The sequence below is a fragment of the Falco peregrinus genome, chromosome 3, assembly GCF_023634155.1.
Source record: "Falco peregrinus isolate bFalPer1 chromosome 3, bFalPer1.pri, whole genome shotgun sequence".
In the NCBI taxonomy this organism is placed as follows: Eukaryota; Metazoa; Chordata; class Aves; order Falconiformes; family Falconidae; genus Falco; species Falco peregrinus.
In genome coordinates this window covers 33,740,475-33,764,389 of record NC_073723.1, presented here as the reverse complement: position 1 = coordinate 33,764,389, position 23,915 = coordinate 33,740,475, and the positions used below count along the sequence as shown (strand labels likewise).

At 39.5% G+C, this 23,915-nt stretch overlaps 1 protein-coding gene across 1 annotated transcript; it reads right to left on the bottom strand.

Moving 5' to 3' along the window:
- Nucleotides 1-898: 898 nt before the first annotated feature.
- On the bottom strand, nt 899-18,639 carry CALB1 (calbindin 1). Its single transcript, XM_055800849.1, has 12 exons — nt 18,582-18,639; nt 18,409-18,551; nt 18,031-18,107; nt 13,419-13,493; nt 8,600-8,683; nt 8,455-8,511; nt 5,322-5,399; nt 2,820-2,875; nt 2,685-2,724; nt 2,544-2,597; nt 2,343-2,414; nt 899-1,946 (listed from the first exon to the last, which is right to left on the bottom strand). Exons 2-12 carry the CDS (start codon nt 18,488-18,490, stop codon nt 1,833-1,835), a joined length of 789 nt encoding a protein of 262 aa, XP_055656824.1. The 5' UTR covers nt 18,491-18,551; nt 18,582-18,639; the 3' UTR covers nt 899-1,832.
- Between the last annotated feature and the right edge of the window lie 5,276 nt (nt 18,640-23,915).

Genomic DNA, 23,915 nt, shown 5'->3' with positions numbered 1-23,915 from the left:
AGATTCAGTGTTCCTCCACTTAACACACACAATTGTATTTCACATTGCATAGAGAAAAGAGGAGAACAAGCAGAAGTTAAATCACTGTGCATGCAGTGGGAGTAAAGCGGTGACAATGAGCTAGCTTAATCTTTTGGGTTTTTTTTTTTTTTATTTGAGGGGGAAGGGGGTTCAGCAAGACCCATCTGGCACCATCTACTCCTTAACTTCCCAAGGCTCAGACTAGAGAGATCCCAAGGCCATTAGGCCATTCCTAAAATGGCATTTAGTTGCCTGAGTTCACCTGAAGAATTCAAAGATTCATTTCAGTGGGAGTTCAGTGACAATAATCTTCAAGAATCTGAGCCTCGTTGTTTGAGACACGTTTCAAATAAAATGCATTTGCTTCTGCTTACGTAAGACACAGAGATGCATCTGAGAAGTTGTATATAGCTCTTCTGCTAACCTGGAATTGCTTCCGAAACAGTTGTACGTGGAAGCAACGTAGATTTTTTGGCTTTAAGACACAGCCCAATTTCCTTCCGACACCAGTACATACTGGGAGCAATGGCCTGGACATTAGTGGAGTTGCCTGGCATAAAACCAGTGTAAAGTAAAAAGGGAGCCAAGCCAAAAAAATAAAGATGCAAGAAGACAAGGCTGTTTCCATAGTATGGTTCCCATTTTAAAAATACCTCTCAAGCATAATAAAAAGCTGAGTCCATGTAAACTAAATTACTAGATTGGTATAAAATCTGTACTAGACCTTTTGTTTCATTTAGTGTTAAATTTTAATTTAACTGTTATAGATTAGTAATTCAGTGTAAGATCTGAGGAGGCACATGGTTTTTAAATAGTTGTTTTGTCCCTTACATGGTACAGAAAAAAAATCCAGGAGATAGACAAAGTAGACACCAACAATCTTAGGTTATTAAATTTAATTATAGATTACACAGAATATGATGTAAAAACAGCAATTTACTAGAATAGTTATAACCTGCAAAATGTGAAAATAGTTTAGAAAATGGATTGTCATATTCTCTGACACAGCAATAGTCATGAAAGGTACACTTATAATATCATATGTTAATCTGTGTATTAACTATACTACCTGTCATTTAGCCAGGATTCCAAGACAGATTAAAGGCATTTATTTCTGAAGTGCCTGTGTTTAAATTCAGTAAAGTTAAACAGCTAGATTGAAAACACTACATTTTTGTCAGCTACTGCGTGGAGATCTATCCCGGATAAATGCTTTGTCTATATGCTATGAGTTCATAATGAGAAGAGTAATTGAAAAACTGCAGAGAGCACAGACCTGTAAGTGGGCGGTTTGACAACTGAAAATATTTCCTAGTGCCTTGTTAATTTTTGGAAATCAGGCATGCCAGCATCTCTTTCCTGTTTCAGACCTAGATCATGTTTCATCTGAATTCATATTTTGCATTTAAAAAACCCACGCTTGTAACGGGGAAAGATATCTGTAGACCTTTTTGTTACGTAGTTCAACAAGAAATGTTGCAAGTGTCAAAGGATATGATGACCACAGCAATGTCAGCAGGTTTAATTTTTTTCCCAGCTGTGTTTATGAAAGCAAAACCAAAACCAACCCCGACATATTTTAGTTTCTTTTTGAATATACAGACTGGCCCAAACATAAACAATCTCTTTATCAATCTTATTGTTACAAAAACTGTACATTACAAACAGTATAGAAACAAACTGAAAGGAATGTGCCACACATCCTGGCTAATTTTCTATATGCAGTTTAAAAATACAGCCTACTCCCTTATAGTGCACAGTTATTGTGTAGATGAGTACATCACTAGTTAAGTGGACATGATAGAAGAGTTCTAGTTTTCCTCAGCACAGAGAATAAGAGCCAGTTCTGCTCGGTAAAGCTTTCCTCCATCAGACAAGGCCATGATGCTTTTCTTGTATGTCGCAAGGTTGTTAATGTCTAATTCCTATTTAAAGAACAGATAATGCTTTACCAGCATGAACAAGTTTGCTTCCAAGGCAGAAAATGACAAAAAAAAAAAAGGGGGGGGGGATATTCTCAGACTGTCTGACAGTAATACATTATAAATATTGCTTATGCATTTGTGTGTTATCCATCTTATAGCCATGTTAAATAGCTGGTAGCTATAGATGTCTCAGAAGCAAGATTTAAAGAGTGTTGCTATACAATCACAACTCCCCTAGTTCAGAATTTACAAGGTTGTGACTTCTGCCGAGAATTTTACGTGTACTTTGACTTCAGGAATTACGACTTAGAAGCTCTATATTTATCTTAATAGGGTGGATTAACATGTCCTTAAAATCCACATTAAATCTAATCTCCAAAAGGCCTTTAGGATTACCTTTTTGTTCTTCTCACAGAGATCCTTCAGTAGTGCATCAAGTTCATTTTCATCTATATAGCCATTACCATCCTGAAAAATAACATTAAAGATAATTTTGAACATTTATTTTTCATTTCAGAGGTTGTGGCTAATTTTCCACAAACTCAGAAAATAAATGCCATCAGACTACACAATTAAAAAGGTTTTTGAAAGACTTACTTGATCATACATCTCAAAGGCTTTATTGAATTCTTTTGCACACATTTTGACACCCTAAATGCCAAAAGGAAAACACATCCGTTAATTACACCAGTTATGTATGATGGTAACAAGTTACCTTAAGAATGTGAATATTCATACCTGAAATTTAATAAGAAAATTTTCCTGCACTGGGAGTAGCCTTTGGAGAGGAAAAAGAAAGGTCAAAATATTTAACTCCTTCCGTAACAGTGCTTGGTACATGATACTTGTTATGCAAAGAGTCAGAAGACGTACCTGGCCAGTTCAGTAAGCTCCAACTTCCCATCATTGTTTGCATCAAACATCCTAAGCTGAAAGAACATATAATTCTACATTACTAATCAAAATTAATCAACATAATGAAGTAAACACTTCTTTGGAAAACTTAAATTCAATGAAATATAGCCTTTACTTCATGCCGAAATTATGGCTCCAGGTTTTAATCTTCACATTTGCTGTGTAATGCATTTATTTAAAGTACTGATGAAGTAATTTATAGTGATTGATTCTACTGCAAAAGCCTCATAAGAAGCCAGACGAGCAATTCTGATTAACCTACTCTAAGGTTGGTCTTAACCAGCCTGCAGGGATGAATGTTCCGTATGAAAAATGCTCATGTAGTTAATTATAAATGAGAGGAGTCTTGACGTGATAACATTTTACTTTTGACTTCATGTCATGATTTGATAATAGCATCATTATTGTCTATTCTTAAAGGTGAAACAACAGTTGGGTAAAGTGCAATAGAATCCCAGGCATTAAATTGCATAGTCAGAAGATAATAGACGTTTAATTCAATTAACTGCTAGGTCTAAATATTTAAGTAAAGATCACATTCTGTTTCTGTGATATATTTCAAGGAAAGAGTGAACAGATGCTATAGATGATCTCATTTTGTTGATGGTATGAAAACGGGAAATTAAATCTCTCCAAATAATCATAATTAAATTATAAGAATAAGTATATTAATGTAATTGGACAAAACAAGTAAATGCTATTTCTGATCATTTTTAATCACCCTATTGTGTTAAAGTGTGTTCCTTTGAGGCCTTGAAAAGATGAGCCTCTGCTGCTTGAGAAGCACAAACAGTTTATACTGGTTATTAGAAGCAGATGGAGATAGTGCACTTGCGTGGGACTTCCTCTCCCAGTTTTTACATCTGTATAGTTCTATTTTTCTACTTTCAAGTATTATTTTGCCTGTGCTGTATAAAAGAGTCACAAAAGCAGCAAACATTGTTAGGCATTGTACTGAAAACACCACCACCCACACTCCATCCCATCTCTTTCAATCACAGTAATTTTAGAAGTAATTTTTAGATAAGAGGAAAAACGACATCCTGTGCTGAGAAAAGTGTATATCCTTTTAAAGACAGAATTAATGCCATGAAAAAAGACTTAATTTCACTTGGTTAATACATGATAAATGGCAAAGGAGACCAGAAGAGACGCCAATTCTATAAACATTTATTTCTGCACAACACCTTGGTTCCTTTGAACGCTTCCTTTCCTTGCATAAAAGCATCTGCCTTGCATGCATTTTCCATGAAAGGAGATTTGCATTTGGGGGAGGTACGCAGTGCCAGCTGTGAAGTCAACATACTTTGTATTTTGATGGGTTGTTAGTGCCTGGCTGTGCCTGCCTGCAGCTGCTCAGGACCGTATGTTTTCTAGTAGTCTTTTCTAGTTTCTGAGGAGATTATGGGAGAGCCAGCCTTATTTATTTTTTTTTCTTATTGCTGTTAATTCTTTGTCATTGGATCTCTCTGCAGAGGCCAGAATGTAGAGCATGCTTTAAGATGAAGGTCAAAATGCTCCCTGAATGAAAAGGATATGTCTTATTTTCACCAGTGAATAAACAGTGACAATTCTAGGTAAATGGTTTATACTGGTACAACAAACCAGCAGGCTTTTTCCGGGAAAACCACAAGTTTTGATCAGCCATTCTCAGACCAGTTTGAGGACTAGTGTGTTTACTTGGCACATTTTTGATTGCTAAAAATATTTTAGGATGAAACCAAGCTAGCAAAACAAAAGATGTAGTGTTACACATTTCCTGAAGACAAGGATTCTGAGCCTTTTTTTTCTTGAAATGTCCACTCAGAAGCCCATACTGGTCCTTACCATGGAGCACCATAGCAGTGGGATGGAAGGAGTGCCCCAAGGACAGGCTGAATTAAGGCCAGGGAAACGACAGCTTTGTTCTGGTGTTTTATCTGAAACATCGATTTCTCCTTCTTGAAGAGAGGGAGAAGGAAAGAGTGAGATGCTTGTAAATCTGGTAAGAAGCCACCATGTGATGGCTTGATGGCTTTTAAGACAAGAGGCAGACACTGCAGCACTGTAAGAAGGCAAAACGTAGAAAGTAAACCCAAATTAATTTGATCTAAATGTAATAATGTATTTATGACAGGTACAGTTTTTCTCTTGTGAACTTAAGCTTTGCAACTAATGGCACAAGGAAGCAGAATGGGAAAATTCTATGGTTTGGTCTATCTAATATCATTTAAGTGCCAAGAAGATTCAAAATTCCTGACCCTTTTTTTTCAAGCAGCACTGAAAACTTCCCATCAAAACTCTGTAGCTGCAGAAGTACTTGCAAGGCTAGATGCCTTGGTCATCTACCTGTTGCAATGACATAGTTAGCCTGATTAGGACCTGGTGGACTCCAAGTCGTTTGGAGCCTTCCAGCAACTAAAGATAAATTGAGTTGGATTAATCCAGTCTTGATGAAATAATGTCTGTAAATAATCTTACCATTATTTCTGTGTATTCTGTTAGCTTTGAGTCTTCAATCTGCTTATTTGCTTTCTGTAATAAATCTTTCAAGAAGCTCTGTTAAAATAAATAGAAAAATAATAGGTCATTTTTTATTTACGGTATAAAATGCTTGACATGCTAACTTCAGATTAAAGTAACGGGAAATACTATTTTACTCTCACTTTAGTATTTACTGCTGAAGTTCCAAGTAAGTATGAAAAGCAGTAATTAACAGCTAAGAATATAACAGTTTCTTTTGATCAATTCAAGTATATTGCCGTTTTATTTGGAAAAAGTGACTCATAAAACTTTCTGCATTGTATGCCATTTGTTGTATTGTGATTTTGGAAAAAATGGTTTGGCTTTCAAGTGTACTGCTTCCTAATCAGCTCTATCAGTTAACTAATTAACCTTGAGTCTCCTTGAAAACGTGGATGCCTAATCACTTCTTACAACATAGGTACAAATTTTACAGAAAAGATCAATGATTAATCGAGTTTTCTTCTTGCCTGTGGCAGTACCTGATGCTAGAAGTGAACGTTAAGCTACATTGTTCCTTTCTACCTTCTATTTTAAATGTGTGCAGCCAGTTTCATTGCATTTTATTGAATGAGAATTTGATATACTGTCACAGGACTTGAAACATCAGCCATTATTACTTTAAAAAATGAGATTGTTTCCACCTATTCAGTGGTTTAAATTTCTGTACTAGCTCTGTGACATTAAAAAAGAAAGATATCAATTTACTTAACAAGGGTGTTACAAGAACTGAGATGTCTGTATGCCTGTCAGTGCTCAATGAAGTACCTAATTAGTGTCATCAGTTGGAGTGTCATTATCTTTGTGGAATCTTGGCCCACATTTCAAGATATAAAATGGGGTAGCTTGTAAGAAAATCTATTTGTACATAGATGACTTTCTTGAGCTTGAATGCAACCATGTCAACAGTCACACGACTAATACCCACTGTAGTTCTTCTAGTTTTGCCCCCTCCATCCATGCTGGAGGGCCTTCCTGGTGGTGTGTATACAAAGAACATGGCTGAAATGTTGTAAATGGACATTATGGAGACATGTTTGATCTTGTGTGCTTTGGTGGAAAATAGAACTGGAAAGGACATTGAATGGCTATCCAGTCTGTCTCCATGTCTCAAGAAAGGATCATCTGTATCTAAACTTCCTGAGTTACTGTCTGATCTGAGCTATTGCCAAACCTTTCCTAAATACAGGCCGTGATGGAGAGTCTGCCTCCCCCTTAGACAACATATTCGACCGCTGTTTCTATTGTTAGAAAGTATTCCTGATTTCCAGCTTTAATTTCTCTTACAACATTTTGAGTGGGTGTACTCCTCACATAGCAAATACTTAAAATGTTTGGGCTTGTCAAGAAATACTGATCTACAAGTAAAACTGGATATTTATGTCTTATGTTCAATATGTTAAGATGGCCTGTTTTTCTGAGATGGACAAAATTTCACAGCACAAGAGAGAAGGGACCACTAGGGATGCAGTTTAAACGTCTTTATTCTTCAGCTGGTCCTCAATCAGCCCTGCCTTTTTAGGTTTACTTTAAATCATAGCAGCTGGCAACAGTCCTTAAGGCATTGTCTAACAGCTGGAGAGTTCTCAAGTGCTACATGCATGGCCTCTCCTGATCCTGCAGACTTTAGGTACACTGACTGGCTGTGACCAGCCAGCAGACTAAGCTCATCTGCCTGAGGGGTACCTTCAGGTAGGATCCTCAGCAATGTCACACAGATACCAAACTCAAAGAGGAAGAGAAAAGGAAAAAAGGTGTGAATTGTCTGATGTAGATTCCTCCTCTGAACAGAAGAACTGTAAGGGTTTCAGACAGTTTGATCTCCCAGAGCTTTAGTTAATAAAGCTTATTTAGTTCTTTAGCACATATATGGGCAAAATAGTCTAAAAGAGATGGATAAACACTGCTAGGTCTTTCTCTAGGAATTGTTTTGATTCTTCTGAATTAAAAGCTACAGTAATGTATCAAATGCAGTTGAACTGTGGAAAAAAGCACCTTTCTAGTCAGAAGGTCTTGCATATGAGCATCTCCTCTGAGGAAAGGCTGGGAGAGCTGGGACTGTTCAGCCTGAAGAAGACGAGGCTTGGGGCACCTCGTCAATGTATATAAATACTTCAGGAGAGTGTGCAAAGTGGATGGAGCCAGGCTGGTGCCCAGTGACAGGTCCAGAGACAGTGGGAACAAACTTGAAACACAGGAGGTTCCCTCTGAACATCAGGAAACACATTTTCACTGTGAGGGTGACCAGGCACTGGCACAGGTTGTCTGGGAATGTTGTGAGTCTTCATCCTTGGAGATATTCAAAAGCCCTGTGGATATTGTTTTGGGCAACTGGCTTTAGGTGGCCCTGCTTGACCAGGGGGGTTGGACAAGATGTCCTCCAGAGGTCCCTGCCAACCACTCTGTGATTCTGTGACTGTAATTCAAGATCTACAAATTGCTGTTAGTTTTATGACTAGAGAGGTAAATCATTGCAGATTTAAGGTGTTTTAAATCTTCAGGGCTGAGATGGCTAATTGAATTATCTCAATTCTGTTCTTATTTGTGCATATTAAAGCTGACACCAAAATCCCACCAATTTAACCAAGCAGGGGGAACACAGTTCTATTTGTGTTAGCCTAACAGTATTACAGTGGAAACGAGGATTACATTATACTTGAGAGAGCACGATCTGTCCAGCAGCATAGTGGTTGATGGTAGTGATGTCCTTAGGGGAAAAAAAAAGAATAAAGAAAAAAGAAAAAAACAGCTCTCCTCCCTAATATACCAAAAAAAAGAACAGCATAGCTTTCACAGGCCTATCTTGCTTTCTTAATCTTTCTTATTTCTAAGTTACAGTACCTGCAATGCTGAGTCACTTGAGACAAACATTGATCTGAATTAAAACATGTTTTAAAAAACATTGATCAGATTAGAGTTTCAGTTTAAATAATTTACTGGTGATAAAAACATCAGCAAATCACATTGCTTTTCGGTCATGTTTGAAATGCAAAAACATGCATTTGGTGGGTATCTGAAGAAACAGATAGCAGCACAGGCTGTCATCCAATGCCTGCTCTCATCTTGTGCCTACTCATAAATATCAGCTTACCTTGAGTTCCTCAGAATCAATGAAGCCACTGTGGTCGCTGTCGTATTTTCTCCATGTCTGCAATCAGAACGTGAATGCATTAATGATATATTTATGGCAAGCAGGTCTTGGATAATTTTACAAAAGGTGACTTTTCCTACTGTACCTGCATGAAGTCTTCACTTGACTTTAGCTGCTGGCATCTGAAGAACAACAGGAAATTCTCTTCCGTCGGTAATATCTGAGCAAGCTGTAACAGAATTTAAGAAAGATTAAATTTTGATTATTCATTAGGCCAGCTGAGCCTGGAAAAGAGCATGAAGCTTTTTAAAAGACTGTGAGATTCTTTGTGCTTATACTGCCGTATTGTGGCCCCATAGGAAGCTTCATCCTCTTAGCTCAAATGTTTGGAAGATGCCTCTGAAAGGCTTCTGGCTTGTGGCTTTGCCATATTCATCAAGGTCAAACAGAGTTTAGTTCTGAGAGAAGGGAGTGAGACATCACTTTCCCTAAGGGGTAGCTGGGGAAAAAGGGGAAAAATTCACCCGTGCAGTTAGGTTGCAATTGGTACAAAGAGAAAGCGTAATGCGGGGATGTTCAGAGGGTAAGTGTGAAGGACCACGAATTAAGAAGATCCTGTGGTAGATACTGAGGAACAAGTGAGAGGAACACTGACATGAAGAACAACACATGTAAGGTAAACAGAAAAATATATGGAAAAGCCAGGAGTAAAAAAAACAAGTGGGGAGGGTGAGGGGATGGTAAACAGTCATCATCTGTCAGGCACAGAGATCTGTTCAAGAAGAGCTATAAATACCAGAAAGAAATCAAAAGGGCTTTTAGCCCTACAAAGTCAGGCGTGGTTCTTCCAGTGCCTCTGCTCTACAAAAGGCTTTTTTAAAATCAGACATTATTGTACTGATTATTGAAAATGTTCATTTACTATAACTCAATTTTGGCAAGTGACAAATGTAGAAGATGGAGAGTATGCTGTATAATTTAATGTAAAATCATGACTTGTTTTTAACAAAAGCCCAATATTTTTTTCTGTCCTCAAAATGTATGAAATGTGTTTTGATTAAAGAAAAATTTTTACTTGAAGAATAGGCCAGCTGTGCTTACTAGGATGAGAAAATGGAGAAGGATGGATTTCTTAGCTGCATTCTTTCACGAAAAATGAGATCTGCAGACTTCCTGGAGCCCCATCTTAAAATTTTGATCCAAATTTTTGTTTCTCTGCATTCAGTTCACACCCTTACATCCCTCATTCTGTCTATTTCAATGTTATTGCCTAATTGCTCAGGCTTTTTACTTGGGTTCCAGCGGTGCTGTAGGTGAGTTCAGCTCTCCCTCTCACCCTACAGGCACAAGAGTGTGGAGACAGATCTCTTGTTTCTCTAAAATTATCAGTGCAAGGAATCAGTTATATTCTTTAAGTGTTTGTACAACTGAAAAGACACATCAAGGCACGCTCCTTATAGAAATGATGCAGCTGATGGCAGGCTGTTGGGCCCATCAGAGCACTCCAAGTGCCTTTGCTAAATGGCTGAGCACCAAACCCAACCAACTTAAACAATATGGGTTTGTCAGCAGCTTTCAAAACCAACTCAGTTATAAATAGCATATACACATTTGAGTAAGTACATGTTCATATGTACGCAATAGTTAAAAGTGTGTAACTTAGTACCGATTTATGGAAAAATTTATTTATTGCTCCCACAACAGGGGAGTTACGATTTTTAGAGTACATTCCTACTCAACAACAAATGTTGAATGGAAGAACTGATTATAATAATAAGCAGAGTCTGGAGGAAGAGGCTAATTATGACAATGGGAAAGGGTTTACACGTGTGGAAATGACAAATAAGGTGTCATTCATGGGCTCTCTGTAACTGGTGAATTTTTCAAGGACACTGTAAAATAGTACAAGGTACAAGGGTAAATGTAAAATAGTAACTTTCCAAAGAATTATTAACAGCTTACTAGCAGTACCAAACTGTATTAGAGGTACAGAACCTATTACCTCTGGAAGAAAATTAGCCTATTTTAAGCTATACCTCTCACCCTTTGTAAATCCCCAGGGCAAGCACAGGCTTTTACGTTACAAAGATGTAGTAGCTCAATATCCAATATTAGCTCAGACTAATGCCAAAAATTGTGTTTTGAGATTTCTTTCTTTCGTATCCTTTAGCGTAATAGAAACAATATCGCTAAAGGGAAGCCCAGTTCTCCAAGCGTATGCATCGAATAGCATTACACTGCTTTTTGTGGAAAACTCTGCATCATTAAGGGATGAGGAGATTGTGTCAAAACTCAATCAGCTTCCAAGTCCCAGTTATAGCACCACAGAGGAAAGATGGAAACCTGGTGCAATTTCTAATGACTTCTTTGTGAAAGTAAGTATAGGGGGACCCTGTGACCCATGTTTGAAGAAGAGTGCAGACCGCTGCAAGTTCATCTGTGGCAGCAGTAGTGGTTCAGTGAGTGTTTCTATGAGCTATGCTGCTTTTATGAGGAAGGTTGGCTGTTTCTGCATTGGGAGTTATAGAGGACAACCACAAAGCCAGAGACTGGCTTGACTCCTCTCTGCTCAGTTGCAGGCTGAGATACCTCTTTATAGGTTACCTAGTGAAAAAAATACTCCCAGTACTCAAAACAATATCAGAACTATTTTCTAGAAATCACTCTGTAATGAAATCTGTTTCTATTTAATGCTATTTAAAATTCCTTTCACCTAATACAGTGAATTTTCTTTTTAAAATCCTGCAATAGAGAATGGGAGTACAAAGAATATTTTAGGCTAATAAGTAGTTATTTTTACAGCAGCAGTGAGCTTCAAATAATTTGAATGTGGAATTACTGCAGTCCTGAGTTTCAAAACCTTGGGTTTCATATCCACGTTTCAGTGAACCATTTGCCTGAATGAGTACAAAAGATGAATTACAGGTGCCTTACACAACGACAAGCAAGTGGACAGGTCAGACTGAGCCTTTAGCTGGAGTGCACTGGATAAAAGCTAGTGAACTAACTGCAGTGTGTTTGCAAAGACAGAATCGACAATCTGAGCTGAAAATCCGCTCCTTCCTCTGTGAAGCCACCCAGGGCTCCTCTTTGTCTCAGTCAACAGATCTTTCCTGTAAACTCATTATTTGCAAGGACATTTTCCGTCAGATGCTGAGGTATTCATTATGATGGCTGGGAGTCTGAATGGTTTTACGTTAAGGTTTTTTTTAAACAATATTCATACACTTTTTCAGAAAAAAACTATTTTATGTACTATGTAAATGGGAACAATCTGGAATTACTGGACATTTTTGTTTATAAGGAAGGAGAATCAAATTCAAATATCAACTGCATGTACAACATGTTTTATCTGAGTCCCATCAGCACTTTCAAAATGAAGCTCCGTGCTGATGTAAGTGAAATAAAATATAGCTATTTGGTTAGGAGACTGCTATATTAAGGGAGAAAGTCCCTTCAGTCACTGAACTGAGTACCGTCACCATTCAGTGGCTTCCGTGGATGCTGAGCATGCTTGGCACCTCACTGGGTGTGGTGAGCACCGTACCATATCAGGCCCTCTTGAGTTTTCTCACCTTTAACCATTAAGTCAATAACAGAATCAGAAACAGAATTTGAAAGGTAAAACTTCCAGTTATCTTTTCTAAGTGAGGAAGCCCAGTCTTTTTCAGCCACTGTCTATACATTTTTCTTGCATCCCAGTGCTTGCTGTTACACATATTTAAAAATAATAAATTAAATAGGATTCTTCAATACCAAATGAAGAAGCATTTTTTAGTCCCAAACCAAACAGTCTGTTAGTCCAAATAAACACTTAATTCTTTTTAAAACGCAGAACTATTTGATCAGTGCTACATATTGTCAAAAGGTGCATTTTTAAAATCAGTTATAGCTGCAAGTGAAACACACTGCTCATATTTCGATTGTAGTTTTGTCATCATTACATATGCATTTAAACAAGTATATGCAATTCAGACACATGACAGAGGAGAAAAGATGCCCTAAAATGATTTATTGTATCAACGGTAATACTTCCTATTGACTTTTACAGATTCTGTGCAGTCCTCTATTTTAAAATTTGCTACTGACTGAAAGTTGGTCACTGTAGAAATTTTGCAGACCTGGCTTGTTTCCAGTTGTTTCTTAATTATCTCTCTAGGTCACTTCTCTTATTATCAGAAAAAAAAAATAATAATAGCATTTAATAATAAAACTGCAGTCTCACTGCACTCAGAGTGACATAAATGAGTTGTAGATTTAAGCTTGAAAAAGTGGCTTCTCCAGCTGTAACCTAGCAAACTTTTTTGACTTGCAGCATTGAAGAGTGAAAGCGAGAGAAAACACAGTGGTTCCCCCCTTCCTAGCAAGTTTCCTAAATTACACAATTGTTGAGCAGCTGTAGGTGCAGAAGGAGTTGGTTATTTTTACGTTCTTTAGAAAAGTGGGAGTAAGGAACAGGGGAATTTTCTGCCTGAAGTTCTGTTAAAGTTCAAGAAAGGAATTAATAAGAAATCCTGATCTTTCACAAACTGGATCACAACTACCATTAACATTTAAATGTTCACTTATATGTTATACTCACTATAGGGGTTGTGACAGAGCATTACTTCAAAATCATATGTAGAAATAAATCACATTACCTTTCACAAACTAAATTTCTAAAATAGAGCTCTTTTCTGCTTTCCAGGAAAACTCTATCACTGTTGGTGCTTATTATACTGAACAAAGGGTGCACAGAGTTAAATGAAGTCTAGTGAAATGTCTGGAGAGGGGTAAGGAATACCTTCTTTTTGTTAATGAAAAAATTTCTTTAATGAAAAAAATACTAAAGATTTTAAGACAGCAAAAGAAATTTTCTGTGAAATTGAAAAATCCAAAATATTTACATATCATGTTTACATTGTTTTGTGCTAAATGTATTTTCTACAACATGTCAGTCTTTTGTTATAAAGTAACTGTCTTACCTCAACTATTCCTATTTTTCCATCAGCAGTCTTTCCATATTGGTCCACAAAAGCTTTCATTTCAGGTGTTAAATCCTACAAAGTCACAATGAGAGAATCATTACTTAAAGATCCAGAGGAACATACGTAAATTTACTTGAATATTCTATTAGTCGCCAAATAATATACTACATTTAATGAAGTGCTCACACTTATTGCAGCTAGATTCCTCAAGTTTAAATGAAACAGTATTTTTTTAACATGAATAATGTAATTGTGATAAATTTTACTTCCTGAGGCATTACATTATAGTCAGTGTGAATGATTGGCTTCTAAATACTTAGAACTCTTATTTTAGTTTACAGAATGAAAAAAATTTTGAAGACAGATGTGTTGAAAGATGTGTATAACAGCTCCTTTGTTTAAGAGGATGATGGTGAAGTTCATAGGCAATTATTAGTCAATTTTCTCATTTTTCATTTTTAAATTAGCAACTTGAAGGCAGTACAAAATCTTTCAAAATAAGAACATTTCAGTATAATATAGCTGAACACCAAAATAGCCTTTCCACATTTTTGAGTGGATTTTTCCTCAACAATGGATGCTATTTTAGCCCTGAAAGAGCTCATCACGATACATTTTTCACTGTTTAGTATTTGGTTATCATAGAAACAGAGTCAAAATGTCACTGCTGAAATGTAGAGGGGAGGATTTAGGAGGGAGAAAACTTTGAGCAGTACCTTAAATCTGGCAAAGTAAAGCCAGCATAATTGTTCTTCATATAAATTATGCTCCCTACTGTACGTCTGTTCTCTAAAGGCTGTCCCTGCTCTAGGCTATGGCAAAGGTGCCAGCTTTGGGGTGAATATCTAAGTATTTAGTTTTGCACTTCAACTTACCTTGCCTTGCTTTGATATGAGCTGCCATCAGCCTTCGATACTGATCAAACCTTTAACTTTCTCTGTATTTCTTATAGGTGTGAGTTAATAAAACGGTGCAGGAAGAATCAGGACTACAGTTATATTAAAACAATGGACAACACTATGTTTATAGATGGAGATACAGCAGTCTGGAAATTAGAAGTTTAGTTGCTATAATAGATCTGATTATATGGGACCTAAGGGATCCATTCTCTCGCTGGAGACACAGGGAATCTCAGCTGTACAAAGTCCATTGTAGTTTGTCCCAAATTTCAACTACCAAAGCTAACTAAAATGTCAGTTCTTTGTAGCTGATACAAGCATGGCCTAGTATCCTATTTCTGTCAAAGTCATCCATGGCAGGTTAGTAATTAAGCCATGGCTTTAATTAGAGATGTGGTTATTAATACAATGCACTTCAATGTCACCTTTCATCTAATGATCCCAAAGTGCAGACAAGTTTGCTTAGCAGATAGAATGGAGAATTTAGACACCTGGATTTTAATTAGTCCTGGTTAAATATTTTACTAATCTTTCCAACAGCAGCTCTGCAGTGCCAGACAATGTCCAGCCATTGAAGGAGGCACAGCTAATTACAGGTTAAAGGAAACAGGATGTTTGTCCTATAGTACATTATTCAGAAAGGGTTGTGAGGGTTTTTTTGTATTTTTTTCACCTGCTTTTGAGCTGCTTGATAAGTTATTCAAGTTATGTTATTCAAATAAATGTTTTTAGTCAAGAAAACTTTCATAAATTTAACCACGTCTGCTCCTAAACTTGATACAGATGCAGTGCTCAGTGATAGAAATTAAGAAACTAACCCTTCACACCTCAGTCTCCCCTTTAAAAATTTAAGACACTTGTCCAGCCAAGTGTAGCTGTAGAAAACCAGCTTTTTTTTATATGATTTGAAAACGTAAGGATAGATGGCACTACAGAAACACCTACATGACCCTATTCATAAACATCTATTAAATCACATTTTTCTGTGGAGATATATTGTAATCATCTCTATATACAGAGAAAGTGAGCAACAGATGTGGAATAGCTCAGCCAAGATCCACCTATTGACCCTTAATCAACCTCCATGTTAGTCACTTACACCCCACAGTTTCTTTCGGCAATTGGCATATAATAGAGAAAGTATTGCATGAACATGGGGCGCAGTAAATGGAAGCTATGTTTATATACTTATATCACTTTTATCTTTAGAAAAGAGGCAGTTCTTTCAACATGCCTGAAGGTATATCAGATCAATTCAGTGTCTACCATAATGCATGAAACAAAAAGACAGTGTTACCGCAGAAAAGCCCAAGCCCTAAACCCTCCAAGTACAAATCCACCCTTTGGGGCTAGCATGAATCAGGCTGCATGCTACTGCTCCGTCTGAGAAAAAGCAACTGTGAAAGTATGGGCTTACTGAGTAGATTAATAAAACGATTAGAATTAAAACATAATTAGAACGGTTCTGTAGTTGGGAAGAATATTGGGAAATGTTAAACCATCCTATTGGATGACAGAATCGATGTGATTCTTTAATACATATGGCATGACTGATGTAAAATCCAGCTATGAAGAATGCATAATTGAATATTTCAAAAATAGTGAGCAGGAGAGTGACCTGAAATGCAGAAGCTAATGATGACAAAGAAGCTTTGGGGTGTTAAAAGAAGGACAGCGAGGAAATGACATATAACCTATACTAGCTTCTCAATGTGTCCCTTCTGGCAAAAAAAAGACATTCAAAGCTACTGAATTAGCATCCCGTGAGACAAGGCATGAACTAATGAGATGCTTGTTTGGCAAATGAGCCTTCAAATCCAAGAATCAGCTTCGATTTGACACCTTAGATGACATATATCCATGCCTCAGAGCCAACAGACCAAGTAGTGAATTTCATGTTGCAACTGTAGATAGCTCTTTTCAGCAGAATACTCCAAAGATAGGTTTGAATCAGAAAAATGGGAAAACAAAACTTAATTAAACACCTGAACATTTTAAAAATATATTGTGAGATACAGTCAGAGGTTATTTTAAAAAAGGGCATAAATTATGAAATTTGTAGCAGATAAGAATAATCCTGCAAGGCTTTTCTGTGTTACTTTGAGCAGGCTCTGTTTTAAGAAGAGATGCCCACTTGCTTTGAGAGAGAAAAGAATCTGATCTTAAAACAATAAATATTTTTTTCATTGAGCTTCTAATTATTTTTTTAACTACTGAATAATATATCAGCATTTCTACTAAGAATGCCATTCATACTAATACACACAAGCTTTAATATCTTCTTTTTAATGGACATCAGTTTCCTGCACTTCAGTATAGAAGAGAGATTTGTTTTGTTGCAATACTTGAAAGGAATTGAAGTTGTGTTTAACGTTTTCTGTGGGAAAAAAAAATAATTTTTTTTTCCTTCTAAAAACATACTCCTTTCCCAATTTCATGGTTTTTTTGAGTTTGGGTTTGTTTGTTTGTTTTTAAAGAGTTTAAACTTACACTTATGAAAATGAGTGCCTACACCAACTGCACTAGGAAGAATTAACTGGTACCTGGACTGCAGTAACATCAGAGGCATTGCTGGGAGACAGATTTTCAGATGTGTGAAGTTTGTGCTTATACCATTAATAACAGTATACAATTTTCCACAAAATAAATTAAGATTCTTCTTTTTCTACATGTTATTCTAAAATATACAGCAACTTTAAAGCAAAGTTAATTATTCAAAAGCTATTGCTCAGTTTGAAGGTATTCTTATATGAAGTATTAATCTGTTTCCCCCATGCACACATGCCATCCAGTTAAATTATAATTTTGTTTTCTGTTACTTCACAAGTCTTTTAGCATAAATCGATTACGTTAGGTTATATATTGGAGTTTGAAGGTAAGTGGCTTGTGTTAAAAACTGATTATTTTGAAGACAATTGTTAAAAAGGTTCACTTCTATTTTAACTCAAATCTTTACATGGAATATTTCTTTCTTTTTTTTCTTTTTCTTTCTTTCTCTCTGTTCTTTCCCCATGGAGGTATAGTTTGGAGGAAATTTATCATCAGTGCTTTAATAACTCATACACAGAACTGTTTTGACAACATTGCCAAAAACTTTACTGTCTCTGAACAATTTAAACCACCAGGATTTGGTACTGGTACTCCTAGTGTGTAACACTGGTGAAGGGCAAGAAGTGGTTAGCAGTCATCTGCAGATCTATTCAGTGACCACCAAGGGGCAGAAATGCATTTCAGCCCATACTGCCCATTAGGTATGAAATTAAGAGTCCAACTAACTTGAAGTGTTGGTTTTTTCTTTCTTTCCTCTCTTTTTTTTTTTTTTTTTTTTTTTAGCATCAGTGCACATCTGGATCAGGTAAGATTAACTGCAATGGCATAAGGTCCCATCCAAGCCAAAAAGATAACATCCATGCATTTCTTGACTTTTCTTTTTAAGCACTGCCAGAAGGATCAACTTGTAGCCTGCCAAGATGCGAGGGGGGACCTGCCCTCCGGGGAGGTGGACCCTGGCCTCACTTTTCCAAAGCCGGTGGTTTATTTCATTTGCAACCTGCCGCTTTCTAACCGAGCTACTCCCCTTTGCCTGCTGAGCAAGAGAATGAGCCATGGGATGGCAACAGAGGACAGAAGGAAGTGGGGCACCGGAGTTTGCTCAGGAAAACTCTTCTTTCCCGGAGGAGATGGAAAAGTGGGGTGAAACATCAACCTACCAAGCCTGCCTTCTTCCGCGCCTGCTGCAGCTCCTGGATGAAGTTTTGTAGCTCCTTCCCATCCATGTACCCATTGCCTACAACAGAAAGAGTTAGGGGTGCTGTCACTGCCCCCTGCAAACTCCCTTCGCTCTTCGGCGCTGGCAGGGACGCCTCCGAGCCGTCTGCGCCCTCCCGGCGGCGCGGCTCCCTGCGCGCCTCGCCCGGCTCCGGCCCCAGCCCCTGACGACGCCGGGCTGCGCCCCCCGGCTGCGGGGCGGCGGGCGCGGAGCGGGGTGGGGGCCGGGGCCGGGAGCGGTGGGGTCCCCCCCAGCCTCCCGTGGGTCTGTCCCCCGCCGCCCCCCGCGCCCCCGCCGCCCCGGGGGGGCAAGGAGTCACCGTCGGAGTCGTAGTGGTGCCAGATCTCGAAGAACTGGGCGGCCGAGATCTCCACGCCCTGCAGGTGGGTCTCCGCCGTCATGGTGGGGGCGCGGGGCGGCGCGGCGGGGAGCGGCGGGGCGCGGAGGGGCGCGGAGGGGCGCGGAGGGGCGCGGAGGGGCGCGGAGGGGCGCTGTCCGCGGTGCTGACTCTGCCCGGCGGCTGCGGCGGCTGCGGCGGCTGCGGCGACGGCTCCGACGGCTCCTCCCGCCGCCGCCCCGCCGAGGGCTATTTATGGGGCCGCCCGGACGGGCCCCTCCCCCCGGCGCTGCCCACCCTCCCAGCCGGCCCCGCCGAGGCCTTCCCGCCCTACGCGGGGGGGCCGGGGTCTCCCACCGGCGGCTCCGGGGCTGGGCCAGCCCGGCGGCACCCTGCCCGGGGCACCCCGCCCGGGGCACCCCCCGGCCCCCGCGGCTGAGCCCTCCGGGGACGGGCACCTCTAACCGTGGGCGGGAGCGGGGGTTGGGGGGTGCCGGCTGGAGGCCCCCGAGAGGAGGGGGCAGCGCGGGGTGAGCCAGGAGTTATTGCGGGTCCTTCGCTGGGGGGGAGTGTGCCCATGAGACCTGGGGGAACTGGAGCAAGCACAGTTTCCCAGTTTAGCCATCGGGTTTCCGTCTGGGAAAGGGTCCCGGATGTCAGAGCATGGGCTAGTAGCTCTGCAGGATGTCGTGGTACAAGAAAGCCACATGGGACACCACATACGGTGCAAGGGGGCCATTTTTCACTGCTCCATCCCCAGGCCAGACCTGCAGACAGCTCTGCGGAGGCTTAACCTTTGAAGCTCTGCACCCCTGTAACCCCGCTATTCCCACTGAGGTACCAGGGGATGCTGAGATATCCATATTGAGACAGCATGGGAACAGGCATGGCACATTTAAATATACTGCCCTAGCAGGTAATTTCATCCCAGCAGATAAGTATGGGAGGCTTCATTAGTGAGCTCATTCTCTCCCAGCGCGGGGGTGTGAGGGACACTTCTGGCTGGACAAGAGTGTTTTTTGGCAGACCAGCTTTGGAAACGCACCCTGCTACAGCAGTGGGTTGGTGGGAGGGGACACAGCAAGTTACCAGAAATCTTCCTTCTGCCATGGGGTAACAGTATTCTAATGATCAAGACCCTTTTGGAATGTCTTATTTTAGTCTTTAGGGCTACCTGGGTACTCTGAAGCACTGAAACTGCCTTTTTCTGGCAACATCTATCCCTCACACGTTACATTGAGTTAGCATGGTTCAGTGGCAAAGATGATCGGCTGACAGGACTTTGCCAAATACTGTAGGTAGTATAGTAAGGATGGGGGATGAGAACAGCTGGGAAACCCCAGAATCTCCTTGTGCTAAGTGATTGACACAAGCAACAGTAGGACAATAATACGTTAAGACTCACATAATAGCATGAGGATAAAAACCCAATGGGATAATGCAGAACAGAAGACAGCGAAATGCCAAGGGAGGTGGATAACCCAGCAGGATGAGAGGTGGATGCTTAGTTAAAGGCTGACATGTCCTGAGAGGGATTTCAGTAGATTGGGTGGCTGAAATCTTGTATGCATTATGGAACAAGATGTGGGCATAGCGATTAAGTAATCATGAGACCTTATACTTGATTCCCTCCATCTTTCCATTCTCCTGTTTCTCCACCTGTTATGTGCAGCTTTCTGTCATTCTGTTGCTGCTGTTTGGCTGTGAGCTCTTCAAGAGATGCATCATATTGGTCGGTGTTTTGGGAGCTGCTGAACAAAACAGCAGCTAAAATGAAAGACACAAGAATCTGATCATTAATCCCTTCACTTCAAAATATTTGTATTGGTGGAAAATGTTCAGAATAGTTTTACAGCCACAAATGCCATTATACACTTGCAAAAGGACTGAAGGAATTTTAAATAATTTCTTACGATCAGACTTTGTGTTTCACCATGTACAAAATAAATGAAAAACCACGACTGAGTCAGTTTCCCATCTAGGAACTGTTTTTCACGCATCGCTTTCTCAGGGTAGTACACTTCAATGCGAGCCATATCCTGAAACTCCTGTAATCTGTCTACATCTTGTTTTAAAAATAAAAATTGGAAACTAATGCATTTCCATACATAGCAATGATGACAAGAAAAAAGAGGCTTCATGAGGCTTATTTTTATAAGGAGCAGGGACATCACAGAGCTCTGGCCTTCACAAGCAGAAGCACAGTGAACTGAGCCTGGGATTATCCTTTGTACTTGGAAAAGACAATGGGGTACCAGTGACGCAAGGACAGTGGAAGGAGACAAAGGTGAAACTGGCATTTCCATCATTTTTAGATAGAAGAGGTCTGTGCTAGTGAGGCAACTTCTTATATTTGCCAAGTGTATTGAATTACTCCATCCAGTGCAGAATTTCAGCTTCCAGCCAGGCTGCATGAGTGGAAACTGAGTACTGAACCTGTTTCAACAGTCCTGTGACTTGCATCTTAGGCTGATTTGCTCCTTGCTGCATACCGCTTTCCAATGGCACATCAAATCTTGTGCCTGTTACTTTTCCCTGACCCAGAAGTCTGTAGCTGAATGGGAGAGAAGAATTCAGAGCTGTTTGGAGCCAGCCCAACCTTGCTCATCTAACTGCTCAGACTTTTAAATGAACAAGAGCTGCAATGTTTACATCTTCAAAAACTCTCCAAATAAAATATTTTACATAGGTCATATGTGGCCAGGAGGGTTTGAAAGAAGAACTTTCAAAATATGCTGCCTCTCACCTCCAGGAACATATATAATTGTAAGGATACCTGGACGCACTGACCTCTCATTATGCTAGCATCTACAAAATCACTATTGTCTACAGAGCATTTATGCATCTTTGTGCCTTCTTTGTAAAACAGTGTATCAAGGTGAGTGGGTTTGTATGTTCTCCCTGCTGCACTTGAAGTGATCCTGCACAGGCATAAAAGTAGCAGACATTTCCATGCAAAAATAATCACTTATATAACTAACTGCACACCATATTTTCATGATTAATGAATTACCAAGCCAGCATTCATATTTAATCCCACTGGACTCCGCTTCTTATGCAAAACTAAATCAGAAACTGGTCATTTCAATTCCAAGAAGCTATTAATTTCCATTGAAAGAGGAAGCACTGGAAAAAGATTTCAAAATGCAGATATATACAGGATGTGATCCATAACTCAATGAAGTCTGTGCCAATTTTTCCAATGACTCTAGAGGGCTTTATACAAGGACAAAGTTCTTCATATTTTCAGAAATTATATGTATGGTGATATGCATATATACACATTGATTAATGAATTACTTCACTGAGAAGCCGAAGCCTTGTCATTCATTTTAGTTAGAGCTACTTGAAGTTCTCCTTACAAAATATGAGCCAGATCCATATCTGGCAGAAGTCAGAAATGCTACACTGAAGCCAGCTGGGAACTTGACCCAGAATCTAAGTGACTACAATTTCCTTTGAAAACATTTGTTGTTCGTAGCTGTTCTTCAAATGCTTTTCATGAATTATTTTTTGTATGTGGGCTTTCTGAGACTTCCCTGTTCTGACTACCAGACTTCTGTTTTCACTCTCTCAAGAGCACCTCGCTATGGTATCTGAAGGGTTTCTCAAGATGTGTAGAATTCAAATAGCCCAATTATAATAGCAACACAACCTAAAATATCCCTGAAATAAAAGCAAGAAATAACAAGGTAAGTACTTCTCAGTCAGAAAGCACCAATATTTCAGCATCCTGTGAAGAATCACCAACTTGATTTTGATGACCAGACACAGAAAGAGACTCAAAGGTAAGAACTTTCAAATGAGACATGAACATGAACAACATAAATCTCTGCAAGGACAAGAGCAGTTATTTACTCGGTTATTCTCAGTCCACCTTCAGAAGATACACCAAAGGCAGGGACTGTTGTCTCACCTCTCTTCTGAAAGGCCAAATTCATGTGTGATCCTGAGGTGTGGCTGGAGTTCCTTTATCAGCATCTTCTTTCCCTTTTGATGCTTAGTTCTGATTAGCAGCACAATCATTCTTGAAAGTTGTAGAAGGAAATATTGGTCCTTGGCTGTTATCGCTCGCTACAGTCCTGCCTTCCTGTACAGAACCATCGCAGGAAGAAGCATTTTGAAACAAGTGATTTTAATTATAACCTTTTCATGATTGTCAGATATGGAGAAGGTGTCTCTTACATTCTCCTTCACTCCTTTATTAAAACACATATCTGAAAAACATTGTAACTGGAAGGATGGATAAGGTTTTAACCAAATTTTTAGATGTTAAGTAAATACAAAAAGTATTAAGTAAATACAAAAAGCAGGGTTGCCTTTCATCTTGAGCCCAACCATGTAAGTATGAAATATTTTAAAGCCAATAGACACAGTCTTTCACACGGGAAAAAGGATGTAGATGTTGTTAATTTTGAACAAGTGCAAACATCTGTACAAGTACAAAGTCCTGCTAATGTCAGTCTTGATGGTGACAGATGCACAGACCAGATGATAGGTAAGGGCTGGTGCTTCATAAAACGATCCTAGGAAACTAAAACCTGGGGAAGACTTTTTCTCAGGTAAATATTTGGTCCAGGTACTAAAAGAAGATCCTCAAGCTTATTCCTGACATATAACCCAGACAGAACAACAGGAACAACTGTAACAGTGTTGGTACCTGGTCTGGGCTGTGGCAGAATTTATGGAAGTAGCGCTGGGCTCTAGAAGGCGGCTTCAGTTTTGTGCGACTGCCAGCAAGTATGGCTGGCCGTGGGTGGAGGAACATGTCTTTTCAGAATATTTGAATAATACTACAGAACAATTTATTGCTTACTTTTTCTTTATCTACGTGTCAATCAGTATTCGTATTCTTTAAAAATGAGAAAGAAAATGCAGCACTGAAGTGCACACTCTACCTTAAGTTGACCTTAGCTTATGTAGTCATTATGTAAAGCCACTATTTGCACAGGAATTATATTATGTAAACAGTGATTTACATAAACCTTCACTGTTTTTCAAAGGCAGCACTACATAGAAATGTTTTTTTCATGCACCAGACAGAATTGTCCAAAATAATTCTAAGGATGTAAAATGTATTTTAATATAAAATGCAAATTAGTGAGCCACTTGTAAATTCAGATTGCAGCATATCCCAACCCTTAACCTTCTGACACATGAAGTCAGGGACTAATTAATTTCTTTTTAACCTATTTTATACCCTTACAGTCTCATCCATAGCTGTCCAAGGAGCAATGTAATGATGACAAGGCAATGCTCAGCAACAGATTTCTCAACATTAGAAGGCCCAAAGTCCATGCAACCATGCTTTGCCATGTCTTCCCACCCTGCAAGATCCTTTGAGCCATCAGAACATTTTGTTCTTCACATTGCAGCTGCCTTCCTTCAAGGACCGTATGGATGCCCAGCACAGATGTTGTGGGCAGCACTGGCCTGGCATCTCCCTCTGGCCCAGCAATTCCAAAGGGCAGGCAGCATGACAGCCTGTG